The 15874-nt window shown below is 49.2% G+C and overlaps 1 protein-coding gene across 1 annotated transcript in view; it reads left to right on the forward strand.

The window, feature by feature from the left end:
• Window positions 1-7941, forward strand: part of LANCL2 (LanC like glutathione S-transferase 2) — a gene marked incomplete at its 5' end in the record, with an annotated part of 58101 nt that extends 50160 nt beyond the window's left edge. Inside the window, 3 exons of the mRNA XM_082846496.1 lie at window positions 2106-2282; window positions 5206-5278; window positions 7623-7941. Coding sequence (XP_082702622.1) covers window positions 2106-2282; window positions 5206-5278; window positions 7623-7738 — 366 coding nt within the window. The 3' untranslated portion in view covers window positions 7739-7941. The remainder of the gene's footprint in view (window positions 1-2105; window positions 2283-5205; window positions 5279-7622) is intronic.
• Window positions 7942-15874: the final 7933 nt, after the last annotated feature.

Genomic DNA, 15874 nt, shown 5'->3' on the forward strand with positions numbered 1-15874 from the left:
TTAACGTCTTCCTCTGCATCACACTGTCTCTTCAAACTTTGTGTCATGACATTTCCCAGGGAAATTTACAACTTGAGAGAGGTAATGTGGATCAGTAAATAGATTTTCTGGCCAAGTTATAATGGCTACAATGTAGAGAAGATAAATCTGGGAGCTTCAGTGTGCATTAAATTTTCAAATGTCCCACTATTTATTTTTTTTAAAGGAATATTTATTTGTTTGTTTATGGCTGCGTTGGGTCTTTGTTGCTGCACGTGGGCTTTCTCTAGTTGAGGCAAGCGGGGGCTACTCTTTGTTGCGGTGCGCGGGCTTCTCATTGCAGTGGCTTCTCTCGTTGCAGAGCACGGGCTCTAGAGTGCAGGCTTAGTAGTTGTGGCACGTGGGCTCAGTAGTTGCAGCTCACGGGCTCTAGAGCACAGGCTCAGTAGTTGTGGCTCGCGGGCTCCAGAGCGCAGGCTCAGTAGTTGTGGCTCATGGGCTCAGTAGTTGTGGCTCGTGGGCTCTATAGCACAGGCTCAGTAGTTGTGGTGCTCGGGCTTAGCTGCTCCGCGGCATGTGGGATCTTCCTGGACCAGGGCTTGAACCCATGTTTCCTGCATTGGCAGGCGGATTGTTAACCACTGCGCCATCAGGGAAGCCCCTCAAATGGCCTGCTATTCGAGTAGCTCCTCACGTGGAGCATGACTGTGTGATGGTAGTGGGTGTGGTGGGTGTGCTGCGGGCATGCGCCGGGGAAGGAAGGTAAAGCTCGCTGTGTGGGGTGCCTCTAGCAGCTTCAGTCTCACCAGGGGGACAGGGACAACGGGAAAGAAGTCCGATTGATTTCACGTACCCCTGGGTGACCATCAGAAAGGAGCCAGTCAGGTTTTCTTTAGGACTGGGCTTACTCAGTGTGATTTTATGACAGAGCCTCCAAAACAGTCTCCTTTCACCTGTCAGCTTTGACCTAGTCTTCTTCAGGATGGGAGCAAGGTTCCTTTTAGAATTCATTTCAAGAGGCTTAAGATGCGAATGCGAGGATGACATGTTTGTGCCGGCCTCATAACACAGAAAGGATGGTGGTCAGTGACAGCTCGGAAGTAGCACTCACCATGCGCCAGGCGGTGTTCTGAGAGCTTCTTGTGTGTTACTTCATTTTAATACAGCAAGCCGCTGAGATGAAGAAAGGGTATCTTTTTATAGTACATTAAGACGTAAGAGGTGACTTGTCCTCGGTCACAGTTAAAAGGTGACAGAGCTGAGGTTGACACTCAGGGGCCCCAGAGTCCACGTCTCAGCTGCTTTTATGACCGAGAGGCCTGCTCCTGCCCCTGGCGAGGCCCTGCGCCCGGAGCGGTGACTGCGGTGCGGATCTGCCTCCGTCCCCTGCTGGCCACAGCAGGCGCTGGTCGCAGTTCAGGCACTTGGGTTTTCCTGCACCTCAGAGCCTCCTCGGCGGGTGCCCAGGAGTCACCGCTCAGCAGTCACAAGGAGGGTCCCCTTTGCCGCCCCGAGGAGCTCTTCTCCAGTGACCCTTTGCCTCTAATCCATGGTCCAAAACGCATTTGCGCTAGAATGGAATGAGCTAATAAGCAGGGGAGACTGCTAATAACAGATTCAGAGGAGAGGACCAGGGAAAGAAAATAAATGAGAGGAGACAGAGGAGTGTCCAGGGGAATCTGGGGGAGCGAAAGCTTCCTCATGCTGGCGCACTTGCCTCCACTGAGCACGTTTGTCCCTCCATCCCCATAAACCATTGCGTGGAGATGGTGCCGCCTGGCGCTGGGGCTGAGGACACTCTTTGCGGGGTTCCTTGTGACGGCTTATGACAGCTCGTCGGCTGCGTTGGATGTGTGGCTAACCTAGGATGTAGAATGTTCCTGACCTGCATGACGGGACAGTGCGGAATCCTCGACTGCCCTCTGCACGAGTAGGAGTGTCACAGCTGCAGCCTACAGGTCCCAGGAGGCACGGTACCTGGTGCAGTGCTGCTGCCTCTGGGCTTGGTTTACCCGTCATTTCAGGTTTCTGAATGCTGTGCAGTTTCCTAAACAGAAAGGGGAACTATTTCGCTAACTCGTTGCATGAGACCTCTGTTTCACACCGCTTTGTTTCTCATCGCCCAGGTGTTTAAGGAGGAGAAGTACTTGAAGGAGGCCATGGAGTGCAGCGATGTGATTTGGCAGCGAGGTTTGCTGCGGAAGGGCTATGGGATCTGCCATGGGACCGCTGGCAACGGCTACTCTTTCCTGTCCCTTTACCACCTCACGCGGGACAAGAAGTACCTCTACCGCGCTTGCAAGGTAAGGGCATCTCTATCCAAACCGCTTCTGAACCCTCCAGGGCACACACAGAGCCCAAATACAGCTCTCTCCGCCTTCAGACATGTTTCTCCCAACTCTGCGGTTTCTTCTGCAGAGCCTTGTCCCTGGCGGCCGTGTGCCTTGGCCGTACCATCTGTACAATGGGACTAAGGGGTGGAAATGCATTCTGGAGTCCCATGACCTGTTAGGATGCCCTCCTGTGCATTTATTAGCTTCATGACTTTGGGGCGCCCCTTCTTCAAGCCTCAGTTTCCTCATCTGTAAAAATACTACCCGCCTCCTAAATTTGTTCCAGGAAGAATCAGTTGAGGTAATGGGCAGGTCGTCGGTAGTTGCCCCTGCTTAAAATCCTCCAGTGGTTTCCCACTGCCCGTGAGCGGCACCCACAGCCCCGAAGTGGAGAGCCCCGTGTGCCTCGGCCCCTGCCTGCCTCTCCCCCGCCTTGCCCCACGCTCTCCACGGGGCGCAGCGTTCCTGGGGCTTCCCCGAAATCTGCCTGGTGGAGGCGACCTCTGAGGTCTCCCCAGTGACAGAGCCACCAGGGCACTCACCGTGCGCTTCTGCTTGTTCCTGAGTGTGCCGCACCCTAGACCACGAGCTGCGTGATCTTCCTAGTCAACGTCCCGACCCTACCCAGTACCTAGGGCAGTGCCGGCACCAAGGACAGGCCTAATAAATACGCATCGGATGTGCGAAAATGGACGCACAAAACAAGACTCAGTAAATGTTTGCTGGTGTTTTTATTGCTATGCACATTTCACAAAATAAAGTTACAGGAACACAGAAAAAAAGATTGGAAGAAAATGCACCAAAATGTCCAATGACCCTTGACAGATGGAGGCATTCAGGTGGCTTATTCTGTATATTTATTACTGTTCTGAAGCCTTTTCTCACACCAGATGGAACAGAGCCCTCCGACCTGGTGCCCCGAGACACGCACGCAGTCGTAGTGCCCACACTCAGCAGAGGTCGCGTGGGGTATTGTGGGGATGCAGAGGGCAGGTGCCTGACCTGGGCGTCGGGGGTGCCATGTAGGCTGAGACCCAGAGCAGAGCTGGAGCTTGAGCAGGCGGGTGGGAGCGGGTGCCGCCAGCCGAGGAAGCTGGCGGGGTGAGCACCCTGGGGCCCGCAGCATTCCCTTGGCCAGAGCAGAGCAGGGCAGGAGCTGGGGTCAGCGAGGCGAGGGGCAGTTCGGGTGGACGGCAGTCACAGTAGCAGATGGGTAAGAAAATATGGGGATTGGGGAAGGCTTCATGGGGGCTGAGGCACAGCTAGTTTTCTAAAGATGTGGAGCTTTTCAGGTGGGCCAGGAAGGCGGGGCATGGGGAGGCAAAGTGCACCCCAGTAGGAGAAGAGCCCCTGCAGAGCCATGGAGGCAGGCACGGCACAGTGCTGCCTGACCCCGAGCGCTCAGCACAGGAGGGTGCAAGGGCGAGGGGTGAAGTCAGAGGGGCCGAGGCCAAAGAAAGCTGGTCCTTCCCCTTAGTCAGTAGATCTGAGCCTTGGTTACACCTTAGAATCACTGGAGCTTTAAAAGAGTGCCTGGGGCTTCCCTGGTGGCACAGTGGTTGAGAGTCCGCCCTGCCGATGCGGGGGACACGGGTTCAGGCCCCGGTCCGGGAAGATCCCACATGCCGCGGAGCGGCTGGGCCCGTGAGCCATGGCCGCTGAGCCTGCGCGTCCGGAGCCTGTGCTCCGCAACGGGAGAGGCCACAACAGTGAGAGGCCCGCGTACTGCAAAAAAAAAAGAGAGTGCCTGGACCACACCCTGGGCCCGGTTCTGCGGGAGCCCAGGCCCCCAGGTGCCAGCTCCTGGGTGGTTCTCATCTGCAGGCGGGGCTTCCCAAAGGTTTGTGATTCATGTCCAGAATCCTCTCAGAAGGATTGCCGTGGCCACGGTGGAATGGATGAGGTAGAGGTAAACAATTTGGGTTTCTCCAAATTGTTGTTTAATAATTAATGCAAGAAATGTTGAGTTATAAACCCAAGGGCATTGGCTGTGATACTAAAGAGGAGAGATTCAGAAACACTTAAGATATTGATACAGCTGACTCACTTTGTTATAAAGTAGAAAGTAACACACCAGTGTAAAGCAAGTATACTCCAATAAAGATGTTAAAAAAATAAATAAATTCCTCATGATAGACACTAAAAAAAAAACAGATATGGAGCTGAGCCCACAGAATTCAGTGGGTTTTCTTAATGTGGAGAAGACAGAAATGTATGAATGTCTCTCTGATCTCTGACTAGATGGTGGGGCATCAAACAAGCTAGAAGAGTGAGCAGATCTGGAGGGTAGAGAGTTTTATTGTATATGTGCTGAATTTATGATGCTTTATATACACATGACAAAAAATAAGTTACCTTAAGCAAAAAAGGAAAATTTATTATAATGTTATAAAAATCCATTGAAGAGGTTTAAGAAGAAAGGGTCAGGCGAGCTCAGAGGAAATTGCTGATAAAGCTAAGGGATGAGTTTTCAAGATGAGCAGGGTGGGCCGGCCGGGGAGCAGTGGGGAGAGGAGGGAGGGCTGCGTGTTCAGCAGAGGGGCTGGCGGTGAGCCCAGAGAGCGCAGCCAGGAGAACGGGGCAGGAGGCGGTGCTTAGAAAAGACCGGAGGTTGTTGGGCTGTGAGATTTCTTACTTCAGCCTTCCCAACAACCTTCCTAGGTAAATTCCCCCCTACGGAGGAGGAAACAGGCCTAGGCAGGTGACAGAGCTTGCCAGGTCTCACCTGCTCGGAAGAGGTGGTGCCGAGTCGCTCCGAGCTCACGCTCCTGACCACTCTGTTGCCTGGGAGTCTGCTTTCTTTGATTCTGGGTGAATTCACTGCAGTGTCTTAGGCGTTCCATTTTCACCAAGTGAAATCCCCACTCTTAAAAAGAAATGTCTTTCTCCCTAGTTTGCAGAATGGTGCCTAGAATATGGAACACATGGTTGCCGCATTCCTGACAGACCCTATTCTCTCTTTGAAGGTAAGAGTGAGGGAAAGCTCCAGGTTTAAGTATCTGGGTGTGTGCATTTGGTTCTCCTGACTCTGTGCACCATCACAGTTGATCTTAATTAGTAATCGCTGCACAGCTGGTAAATACCGTGAGCAAAGTCGTTCGTTGCTGAAAATTATATTGAGTCTCTTTACCTTGCCTGTTTTGTGTGTGCTCCTGTGAACTTCCTCCAAGTATATTTAGACCTTTTGTGACCTGTATAGGCATAGGCTGTCTGCTGCTCAGTAACGGAAGAAAATAACGTTTACTCCTGTGCATTTCATCGGTAATATTGTGCGTGTAGTATTGATCTATTCACAGCAAACTTGGTTAGTTACTTAAATGTATTTAAGTCATGTAAAGAAGTGTAAATAATTAATATTAGTAATTTAAAAGTATTAGTAAATACAAGTATTAGTAGTTGGAAAAAATAATGAGAATATTGAAGACAGTTCTGAAAAACAAGAGCAGTGAAAGAAACCAGCAAACACATTGCGAGTCTGTTCCAGGCACACACAGTACATAGAATATAATTCAGGAAAACAAAACGGAAGTCCTACAGAGACTCAGATATTCTTTGTTTAGTGTGTGTGTGTGTGTGTAATGGTAATTTGGAACATAAGCCACAGAAACCAGAGGGCAAACGTTAATGGTGTTACGATAAATGGATGGTGACTTTTTAATTACTTTAGAGCCACCTTTTATAGTAATTCCAAAATAAATTTCAGAAGGAATAAATGAATACTTTTTAAAAACTCAAAAAGTAGATGGGTGTTGAATTTTGTCAGGTGCTTTTCTTGCATCAGTTGGTAAGATCATGTGGCTTTTCTTCTTCAGACCCCTAGCACTGTGGATCACACTGGTTGATTTTCAAATATTAAGCCAACCTTGCATCTCTGGAATAAACCTTACTTGGCCTTGGTGTACAGTTCTTTTTATGTATTGCAGAATTATATTTGCTAATATGTTGATGATTTTTGTGTTTATATTCATGAGGAATATTGGCCTGTAGTTTTCCTTTCTTATACTGTGTTTGTCTGGTTTTGCTATCTGGGTAATACTGGCCTAATAAACTGTACTGAGAAGTACCTTCTCCTCTGTTTTCTGTAATAGATTGTATATTAATTGGTGGAAGAATTCTCATTTAAATGTTTGGTAGCATTCTTCAGCGAAACCTTCCTAGCTGAGAGATTTCTTTTCCGGGAGTTTGAAATTTACAAATTCAGTTTGTTTAATAGGTTACAAGGCTGTTCAAGTTATCTGTTTCATATTCAGTGAGTTTTAGTAGTTTGTGTTTTCAAGATATTGCTCCAGTTCACCTGAGGGGTTAAATTTTTGTGCATAAAAAGCTTTGGTGGCAGTCCTTCGTCATCTTCTTGATGTCTGAACTGTCTGTCGTGCTAATGCCGTGTTTTATTTCAGCTACTGAGATTTTAATCATATAATAGATAAACGAGCAAAAATTAGAGCGTCTGTCATTATCTTTTGCAGAATAAGATCTTTTTAATAATCAGAGAAACCGTAATGAAAAAAATGTTTCTCAGAATAAAAATGTCTTTTGGGTCATAAAAATGAGGTGTATTTGTATCAGATATAACACAGTTAATACCTGAACTCTAAATGGAGTTCATTCAGGTTCATAAATTCAAGTTGATAATGGCAAATTCAAAGCCCCAGCGGGTGAAAATCTTCGAATGTACCCTCCCGAGAGGCTGGGAAGCTCTTGCATTCTTCTGGGCCCCTGTGCCTCACAAGTGCCTGGCAGGAGGCGCTGACTAGGTTCTCGTTGGATGGGTGAGTGCCGGTGTGGAGGCCACTAGGCTGGAAGGGCCCACAGCGCCCAGGACCCTTTGTGGAGGAGCTCCTTCCCTCCAAGGAATCCTTCGGGTAGGCTGCTGAGTTACTGCAGTGATTGGCGGTGGGGATTTTGACCAAGCAAGTAAAGTTCGTTTTAAAATAACATTTTTGAAACCCAAAATGCAACCTTCCGTTTGGAATAAAAACGTAAAGGCTCTGAGAGGACCTTTATATGTTGGAATATCACAGTAGCAGCGCCCTTTTTTGTTAGCACTTCTGTGAAATCATCTTAAAGTGTCAAGATACAAGATCAAAGCTCAGAAACCAATTTTTAAAATTAAGATAATGAAGAAAACTGGTATTACCTGCTGGGTGCTGATGTGAAGATTTCCTTTTTGTGCGTGTGAAGTTATTTTCAAAGTCCTCCCCACCTTTTCCCACATCCTTACAGCCCCAGTAAAGGCAGCGATCAGAGGTCACTTGGTTCTGGACCCCACCACGCACTCTTTCTCACGAAGGACCGCGTTTTGCGTTGCAGGTATGGCTGGCACTGTTCACTTCCTCTCCGACATCCTGGCCCCAGAGGCATCACGGTTTCCAGCATTTGAACTCGGCTCTCCACAGAGGGATACAAAGGTGCAAAAAGACGACTGAGAGATCCAACTGGACCAGAAGCCACCGGGTTGCTTAATGCCTGACACAGAACCAAGTGTGAATCCTGAAAGAGGGAGAAAAAGGAGAAGCAGGCACCCTCCCAGACCCCCTGTGTCAGAGTGTGATGACAGACCATCCCATCAGCGTTCTGTAACAGTGTCCCCTCACTGGTGTAAAATATGAATTCCTCGTGTCCAGTTCTCTGTAGTGTGTGCATGTCTCTTGGTGTTTGCTGTCTGTAGGTGTAGGTTCTAAACGGAAGCCCTTCTCTGTCCATGAGCCCGAGCTGGCTGTGCATGAGGGCACGCGGCAGCCTCTTCTCTGTACATAATATTTAAAGTGGGGTGTTTTCTGTACTGACAAACAGGAAATAGGCAGGTGGTGTCTGTCCTATGTAACAGAAGATTCTCCGCAGTGATGTCGCAGTCGTAAGACTTTCCAGCATTTTCTGTGGGTACCTTTCAGATCAGCATGAGAGAAAGACCACTCCAGAAATGAAAAGAAATAGAAGAGGTAGAGGGGGTTTGCTGGAGTGGGGGGTGGTGAGCCTTTCCACCAGGTAGTCAAATGCTCCCTCTCTGTGTTTTGTGCTCACCTCAGTGTTTTTAAGAAGCCAAAGGGGGTGCATTGCAGCTCTGCTGGGGCTCCCATTCTCAGGCTCTTCGTGTGACGTTCCGGACCCTCCTCGCAATCCAAGGCAGCCTGTGCCCTGGGGGGTGGACTCATGACACCAGGGCCACTCGAGGGAACCGTTTTCGTGGCCACATTGTAAATCATGTAGCAGTGACTGAGGGCTGGCAAGTCTAGATTCGGTGTATATTATTAAAGCAGGCTGCACCTCAGTTCTATCAACATTATAACTTAGTGTTATAAGTGCAGTGGATACAATTCCAGATGCATAATAAGCAGAAAGATATTCATCTCTTCCATGTCCCTCCAATTAAACTTACTCCAAAACTTGGAAAGTTATCCAAGTACAAATTTGGAATGATTTTAGTCCTTATTTTTGTCTACTATTTGGTTGATAAAAGTCTCACCTTTGATGAAATGTATTAAGCATAAAGTACTAGTCTGCATTTATGCATATGGAAAACAGTCTTCTAACCAAGAAAATTACGATTCTGTCTGACAATTTTTATTTTAAAACTGGGCATTACTTTGGCTTAGCATACCCTCAGTAATTATACCCTGTACATCTGTTTTTAGAAGAGTTTTGCTGTCATGGTATGAGTGGTCTAGGACTTTGTACAGACTTCTCATGAGCTAAGCCAGTTCATAAAAGACAAGACAGGTCTCTCTGATGGTCTGGTCCTTATCTACACAGGATTGTCAGATGTTTATCAGCCTCGTTTCCACTCCTTCCATAAAGGTGGAAGAGTGTCCATGTTAGAAGACAGATCCTTCACACGTGTGTAATTCTGTGCAGTCCTCAGGGTCCCGCTGAGCCTTGGCGGTGGGGCTGACTCCCAAACACGTGCCCTTCGGTTTCTAAATGATGCCTCCTGAGTCTCCGTCACGACTGTTCAAGTTAGGTTGATGACTTCCATGGGTATAAATCCTCACGGCTGTGTTTTAACCATCTTCCCGGGCCTGCTCATGTGCGTCTCAGGCAGCCCGGTTCCCCGGGACCTGCAGGCGGGGACGTGAGTGAGCTGAGGGGCTGTTTGTCCGAAGAGCTCCCCTGGTGTCACAGCTCAGCCCAGCTGCACTGCTGCCACCTCGGCCAAAGCTCAGGGCAGCCCCCGGGGCTTCGGCACAGAGTTTTACCCAAGCCGCCTCATTTCTCAGGGGAGGCCAGTGGGGCTGCACAGGATTCAGCAAGAGGGGGCAGCTCATGGAGGCCCTGGTCCTGGCCACGTGTCTCCTGACCGGAAGCAGTGAGGGTGACCCTTCGTGACGCCTGGGCATCACGATGCCTTGTACGTTTGGCTTGTTTCTGCCTCGCACACTGAGGGAAGATGGCGCGCTTGTGAGGTAAACGGAGGAGATTGTATTTGCAGGGTTTTTTTAGAAGCCAGCTGGATTGACCTCTCCCGCTTACCCACCAGATGTCAACAGAGACGCAGTCTGTGACTCCACAGTAACCCGCTTCCTGGGGCGCGACGCGGGCGGCTGCATGGTGCCGGGTCCAGCTCTCAGTCCCCAGAGGCAGCGGGACAGAGGAGTCCCAGAGCTGGTTTAGTGGTTCTGATGAGTGCGATTTCAGATCTCAGAGCAGCTCACGGTGATTTCTTACATTTCTGTATCCAAGATGTGTCTAAGTGTTTAAAATAATGTGTATGCACAATGCCATTTTAAAATATGAAAGAGAAAACGATGTCCACAGAAAGTGTGTGGGGTTCCCTGGTTCGGTACTTAGTAAAAACATGGTTTTGTTGTGACACTTGCGGGGTCTTCGTCTCTTCTCACCACTGCCTTTGAGAGCGACGGTTGGAAGCCTCGGCCACCGTTCTGGAGATGGCCTTCCTCACGGAAAACGTGGCCGTTGCTCACGTTATGGCGTCCTAGGTACTTCACTAGAATGACGGCTTTCTCTCTCTATCCCAAGGGCCTCTGAGCCCTGGGCAGCACCAAGAGAAGCCTGTCTTGAGCCTGCCCGTGTGACAGGCCTTTACACTCACAGTCACCGTGAATGGCCCCAGCACGGCTGGGGCCACAGCGTGCATGGTGGTGGGCACTCTTCTCATCACTGTCTTACACATGAGAAAGCTGATGGCCTCGCCCAGGGCCACAGCCGGAATGAGGGACAGTCAGGCTTCCGACCCGACGGTTCTTGCCAGTGGCCATACTTCTGACTGGTACTCAGTACCTCTTCCCCTACGTGCCCAACGTGGAAGGTGAGAAATTGAAACCCCGGAGAGGCCCTGTCATCGGTGCCCCTGCCCTCCTGGGTCCCTTGAACCATTCAGTGCAATTCCATACTCTTAACTTCGTGAGGCAGTTCTCAACCGCTATCACTTCAGTTGCTAAATTCACAAAAGCAGGACCCAGGCGTGAGGTCCAGGTCCCCCAAACGTGTTTACAGACTGTCTTTACTCCTTCCCAGTCTCTTTGCTAAGCTTCAAGGGCCCCTTCCTTTCAGGTCTCTGTTTTTCCACTGATATCATGTGTTCTGGAGGAGAGCCAGGTGTCCATTCCAACCAGACGGTCACCCCCAGCGCCTGTCAGCCTTCTGTCAAACTGGCCGGTGGCCTGGAAGGCCGTGCTGCGTCATTGCTTCTCCTGATCAGAGGAAGGCCGCAGGCTCCTCCACGGCCCCTGCTCCCTGGGGTTGGGTCTCTGGGTGACGGAGGCTATGACGCGTCCAGTCGGCCTCACAACGCGCCCCTGCCCCCATTTCCGTCTCCAGTTTGCTCAAGTGCTCCACCCAGCATGCCAGGCCTTGTGCTCGGTGCCGAGAGTGACGGCGACAGCCACCCTCCTGCAGCTCGCCCGGCCCCGCGACGGACGCCTGCGGAAGGGCGCAGCCCCGCTCAGGCTCAGGCCGGCCCGCCTGGGTCAGGACCTCGGACAGCTCCTCCGCAGCGCGGGCGGGGCGGCGGGCCTCCGGGCGTGCACTTCTGCTAATGGCAGGAGGGCACCGCGGCGAAGCGTGACCGGTTCAGCCTTGCGGCGCCGTGACCTCTGGCGTGAGGCTGCGGCTGGCCCCAGTCGTCAAGGAGCCTGTGGAGTGGGCATCCAGCGCAGAGGCTGGAGCAGCCTGTGTGAATTTGGATCAGCTGTTTCCTACAGAGTCTCTCTGCATAATCAGGACCGTATTTGGACTAACCAACCTTATTTGGTTAGTGGGAGAATTAAAACGGAATAACAAATGGAGAAAGCATCTAGCACGCGGAAGTGCTCTGTGATGGGGGACTTGAAGGTGTGCATGTAGTGCTTGTGTGTGAAGAAACGGGCTCACTCCCCTGAGTAATGAAATGAAAACCCAGGTCTGTCCAGCTCCAAAATCCCAAGCCACGCCACCATCGCGCACCACTGCTCTGCCTAGCATCCCCGAGCTTTCGGCCATCGTGGGCGTGGGCGTGTGTGCCCAGCCGCACCAGGGTCCTTCAAGGGGAAGAGTCTGCCACAGGGGCAAGGAGGAACCGAGCCACAGTTTCAGGCTTACACAAACAAAATCTAGAAGTTCAGAGAGGCTGGGTTCTCCGTCCTCCAGCCTGTTCTTTGTTTAATGCCCCTGGAGGTCTTCCCGCTTCTGTACCAGGTAGATCCTTGTGGCTTTCATAAGATCATCATCAGATGCAGTGCTGGTCACATGTTAACAGGGACCTTATGCCCTCCTTAAAGTATTGTTCATGAGAAAATAAAACATGTAGCAAGCAGCATAATCACATATCCACCCATAATCATACAAGTGTCTCCCACGGTCCCAAGAACTGAGGAAGCCAGCTTTTCAACCATTTCGTCAGAGAGGCCACAGGGAAGTTATCCAGCGCTTTATGCTTGGCTGCTGGGAACTAAAAGGGGGGTAATGAACGGGACGGTGCTGCCTCCAGAGGCTCTCCAGTAGCAAGAAGGACCATGCTCCCTGCAGCTGAACTGAAAGTCCTGAGAACTTGCCTGCCTGAAGGGTGTCATTGTTCTGCCCTGACACTTGAATCAGAGATTGTTTAGAGAATTCTGCACTGGAAGCCACTTTCCTCCTGAAATTTCAAGGCATCGTACTGACATCTAGCTTCCAGTGTTACCTCCGAGAACCTCAGAGCCGCAGTGATTCTTGTTTCCTTGTGCTCAGATGTTGTGTTTTGATTGTGAGCACTTTGCAAATTGTACAGTTTTTTCTCTGTCACGATGATGAGCCTAGTCCTGGGTTGTTTTTTTTTTCTTTAACATCTTTATTGGAGTATATTGCTTTACAATGGTGTGTTAGTTTCTGCTGTATAACAAAGTGAATCAGCTGTACATATACATATATCCCCATATCTCCTCCCTCTCTCATCTTCCTCCCACCCTCCCTATCCCACCCCTGTAGGTGGTCACAAAGCACTGAGCTGATCTCCCTGTGCTATGCAGCTGCTTCCCACTAGCTGTCTATTTTACATTTGATAGTGTATATATGTCCATGCCACTCTCTGGCTTCGTCCCAGCTTACCCTTCCCCCTCCCCGTGTCCTCAAGTCCATTCTCTATGTCTGCATCTTTATTCCTGTCCTGCCCCTAGGTTCTTCAGAACTTTTTGGTTTTTTCTTAGATTCCATATATATATGTTAGTATACAGTATTTGTTTTTCTCTTTCTGACTTACTTCACTCTGTATGACAGGCTCTAGGTCCATCCACCTCACCACCAATAACTCAATTTCGTTTCTTTTTATGGCTGAGTAAGATTCCACTGTATATATGTGCCACATCTTCTTTATCCATTCATCTGTCGACGTAGTCCTGGGTCCTTGGTAGGCCCTTCCAGTCTGGGAACTTGTGTGTTTCAATTCTAGGAAATTTTCTTGAATTATTTCTTAATGTTTTTTTCCCTTCCACCTTTTTGCTTTCCTTTCCAAGAGATTTCAACTTTATTTTCGAATCCTTCCATTGTGTGTTTAGTTCCAGGAGTTTTTCTTGTTCTCAGGGTCTCTTTTGTGTATATCCTCTTCTTGTTGCAATATTTTATCTCTTTGAGGATCTTAATTTATTCAACACATAGTCATGAAGGGCTTATTCAATGCCACACATTATTCTGGGCACTTGGAATCCATCAGTGATCAAAACAGTCAAAAAGTTTTATCTTGTAGAGTTTGTGTAGCAGCGAGAGACAAGCAATAAGGCTAAATAGACAAATGTTCTCCTATGTTATAAGGTAATAAATAATATGGAAAAAAAGATAGAATAAAACAAAATAAGAGGGACTGATGGTGGAGAGAACACAAATTACTGTTTTAAACAGGATGGTTAGAGTAAGACTAGAGACGGTGACATTTGAGCCAAGACTTGAAGAAATTGAAGGAGTTGGCCAGATGAGTATCTGTGGAAAGAGCACCTGACAAAGGCCGTGCCCTGTTCAAGAGTGGAGTGAATGACCACACGGGGGAGGGGGCGGGGAGGAAGGAAGGCCCGGGCCTGGAAGGCCATTCGGAGGAGTTTGGCTTTTGCTCTGGGTGAAGTGCAGAGCCACTGGAGGGTTTGAGCAAAGGAAGGATGTTATCTGATTGATGCGTCGAAGGGGACATCCTGAGAGAATGCCTGGTGGACGTAGGGAAACCAGAAGGCTGGTCCAGGAGAGAAATGATGTGGGCTTGGCGAGAATGGTCGGCCTCTTGCTGTGTCCTAGAGCCAGTAGGATTCCTGACGGCCAGTGCAGAGCACGAGAGAGCAGAGTTAGCCTTGGAAGGGGCGTCGCCAGCAGCTGAGATGTGGAAGAGGCCAGTCGGGGGTCAGGGCATGTGGAGTCTGAGGTGACCGGGACGGCTGGAGTTTGGAGAGAAATCTGGGAGGGAACTGACACTTTGGAGTCATTTGCATGTTGATTATTTACAGCTATGAGCTGAGAGAGCTCACCCAGAAAGTGAGGGGAAAGGGAATAGGGAAGGAAGGAGCTAAGGCAGAGCCTTGGCCACGTAACACCAAGAATCGGGAGGAGTTTGCTCCAGCAAAGGAGGATGAGAAGAAGACCTCTACCTCATTGGGTAGAGGTCTGTTTTCCTGGAGGCCAGTGAGGAAATTTTACGTGTGCAGAGGAGTGACCAGCTGTTTCAGCCGATCCTGATAAGTGAGAGAAATGCTAGGAGTTGGCCATTGCATCCAGCAGCCTGGAGGTCCTCGGTGAATTGGTGAGCAGAACAGACAACGCTAAAAGGAGCTTGGTTGCAAAAGAGAGGAAAGAAATGGGGCCATAGTTGGTAAGAGAAATAAGATCAAGAAAAAACTTTTTTTTTAAATAACAGCATGTTTGTAAACCAATGTGATCCAATGGGAGCTTTTAAAAAACATGATGTAGGGACTTCCCTGGTGGCTCAGTGGTTAAGAATCTGCCTGCCAATGCAGGGGACACAGGTTCAATCCCTGGTCCGGGAAGATCCCACACGCTGCAGAGCAACTAAGCCCGTGTGCCACAACTACTTAGCCTGCACTCTACAGCCCGTGAGCCACAACTACTGAGCCCGCGTGCTGCAACCACTGAAACCTCTGTGCTCTAGGGCCTGTGCTCCGCAACAAGAGAGGCCACCGCAATGAGAAGCCCGCGCACTGCAACGATGAGCAGCCCCCGCTCGCCGCAATCAGAGAAAAGCCCGCGCGCAGCAACGAAGACCCAACGCAGCCAAAAATAAAATAAATTATTATAATAATAATGTGCTACATAATCACAATACCAGTGTCACACCTGAGAAAACTAACAATGATTCTGTAATATTACGCTGCATCCAGGCCATGTCCAGTGCCCCGACCGAGTCAGGAGTGCTTTAAGTCTGTATTGTTGTTTTCCGTCGGGATCCAATCTAGGTTCCTGCTTTATATTTTGTTAATCTTTTCATAACCTAGGACACTCACCTGCTTTTTTGTTTTGTTTTTAACGACATCAACTTTCTGAAGACACCAGGACTGTTGTCTCATAAATCTCCCCCATGAGTTTGTCTGATTCTTTCCCCACGGAAACTTGTCCTGCCATCTCCCACTTCCTGAAACTCGGAGGTTCAGTTTGGACTCTGGAGCTACACTGTCCAATATGGTAACCACTAGCCACCGGTGAGTATCTGAATGTAAATTAGTTTCATGAAGATTAAGTTAAATTTTAAAATCCAGTTCCTGCATCTCCCTAGCCTCATTTCTTTTCTTTTTTTTTTAACATCTTTGTTGGACTATAATTGCTTTACAATGTTGTGTTAGTTTCTGCTGTATAACAAGGTGAATCAACTATATGTATCCTAGCCTCATTTCAACTGCCCAATATCCACATTTAGCCCGTGGCTACTGTACTGGGCAGTGCAGGTATTTCCATCATCATAAAAATTTCTGTCGGATAACGCTGCTCCAGATGTGGTTATATCCTGGTTGGACATTTTTGGCAAGACTTTCTTAGGTGGTATTTTGTACTCAGTACTGCATCACATGCAGAGGCCTGGTTAGGAGTCCCAGGGTGTCCTGAGGGACTTGTAAACTGCACTAGGAATATCACACGCCCGCCACATCCTTCTCTGGTCGTCGGTC

The sequence above is a fragment of the Leucopleurus acutus genome (genome assembly GCF_964270905.1).
Source record: "Leucopleurus acutus genome assembly, chromosome: 9".
NCBI classification, from domain to species: Eukaryota; Metazoa; Chordata; class Mammalia; order Artiodactyla; family Delphinidae; genus Leucopleurus; species Leucopleurus acutus.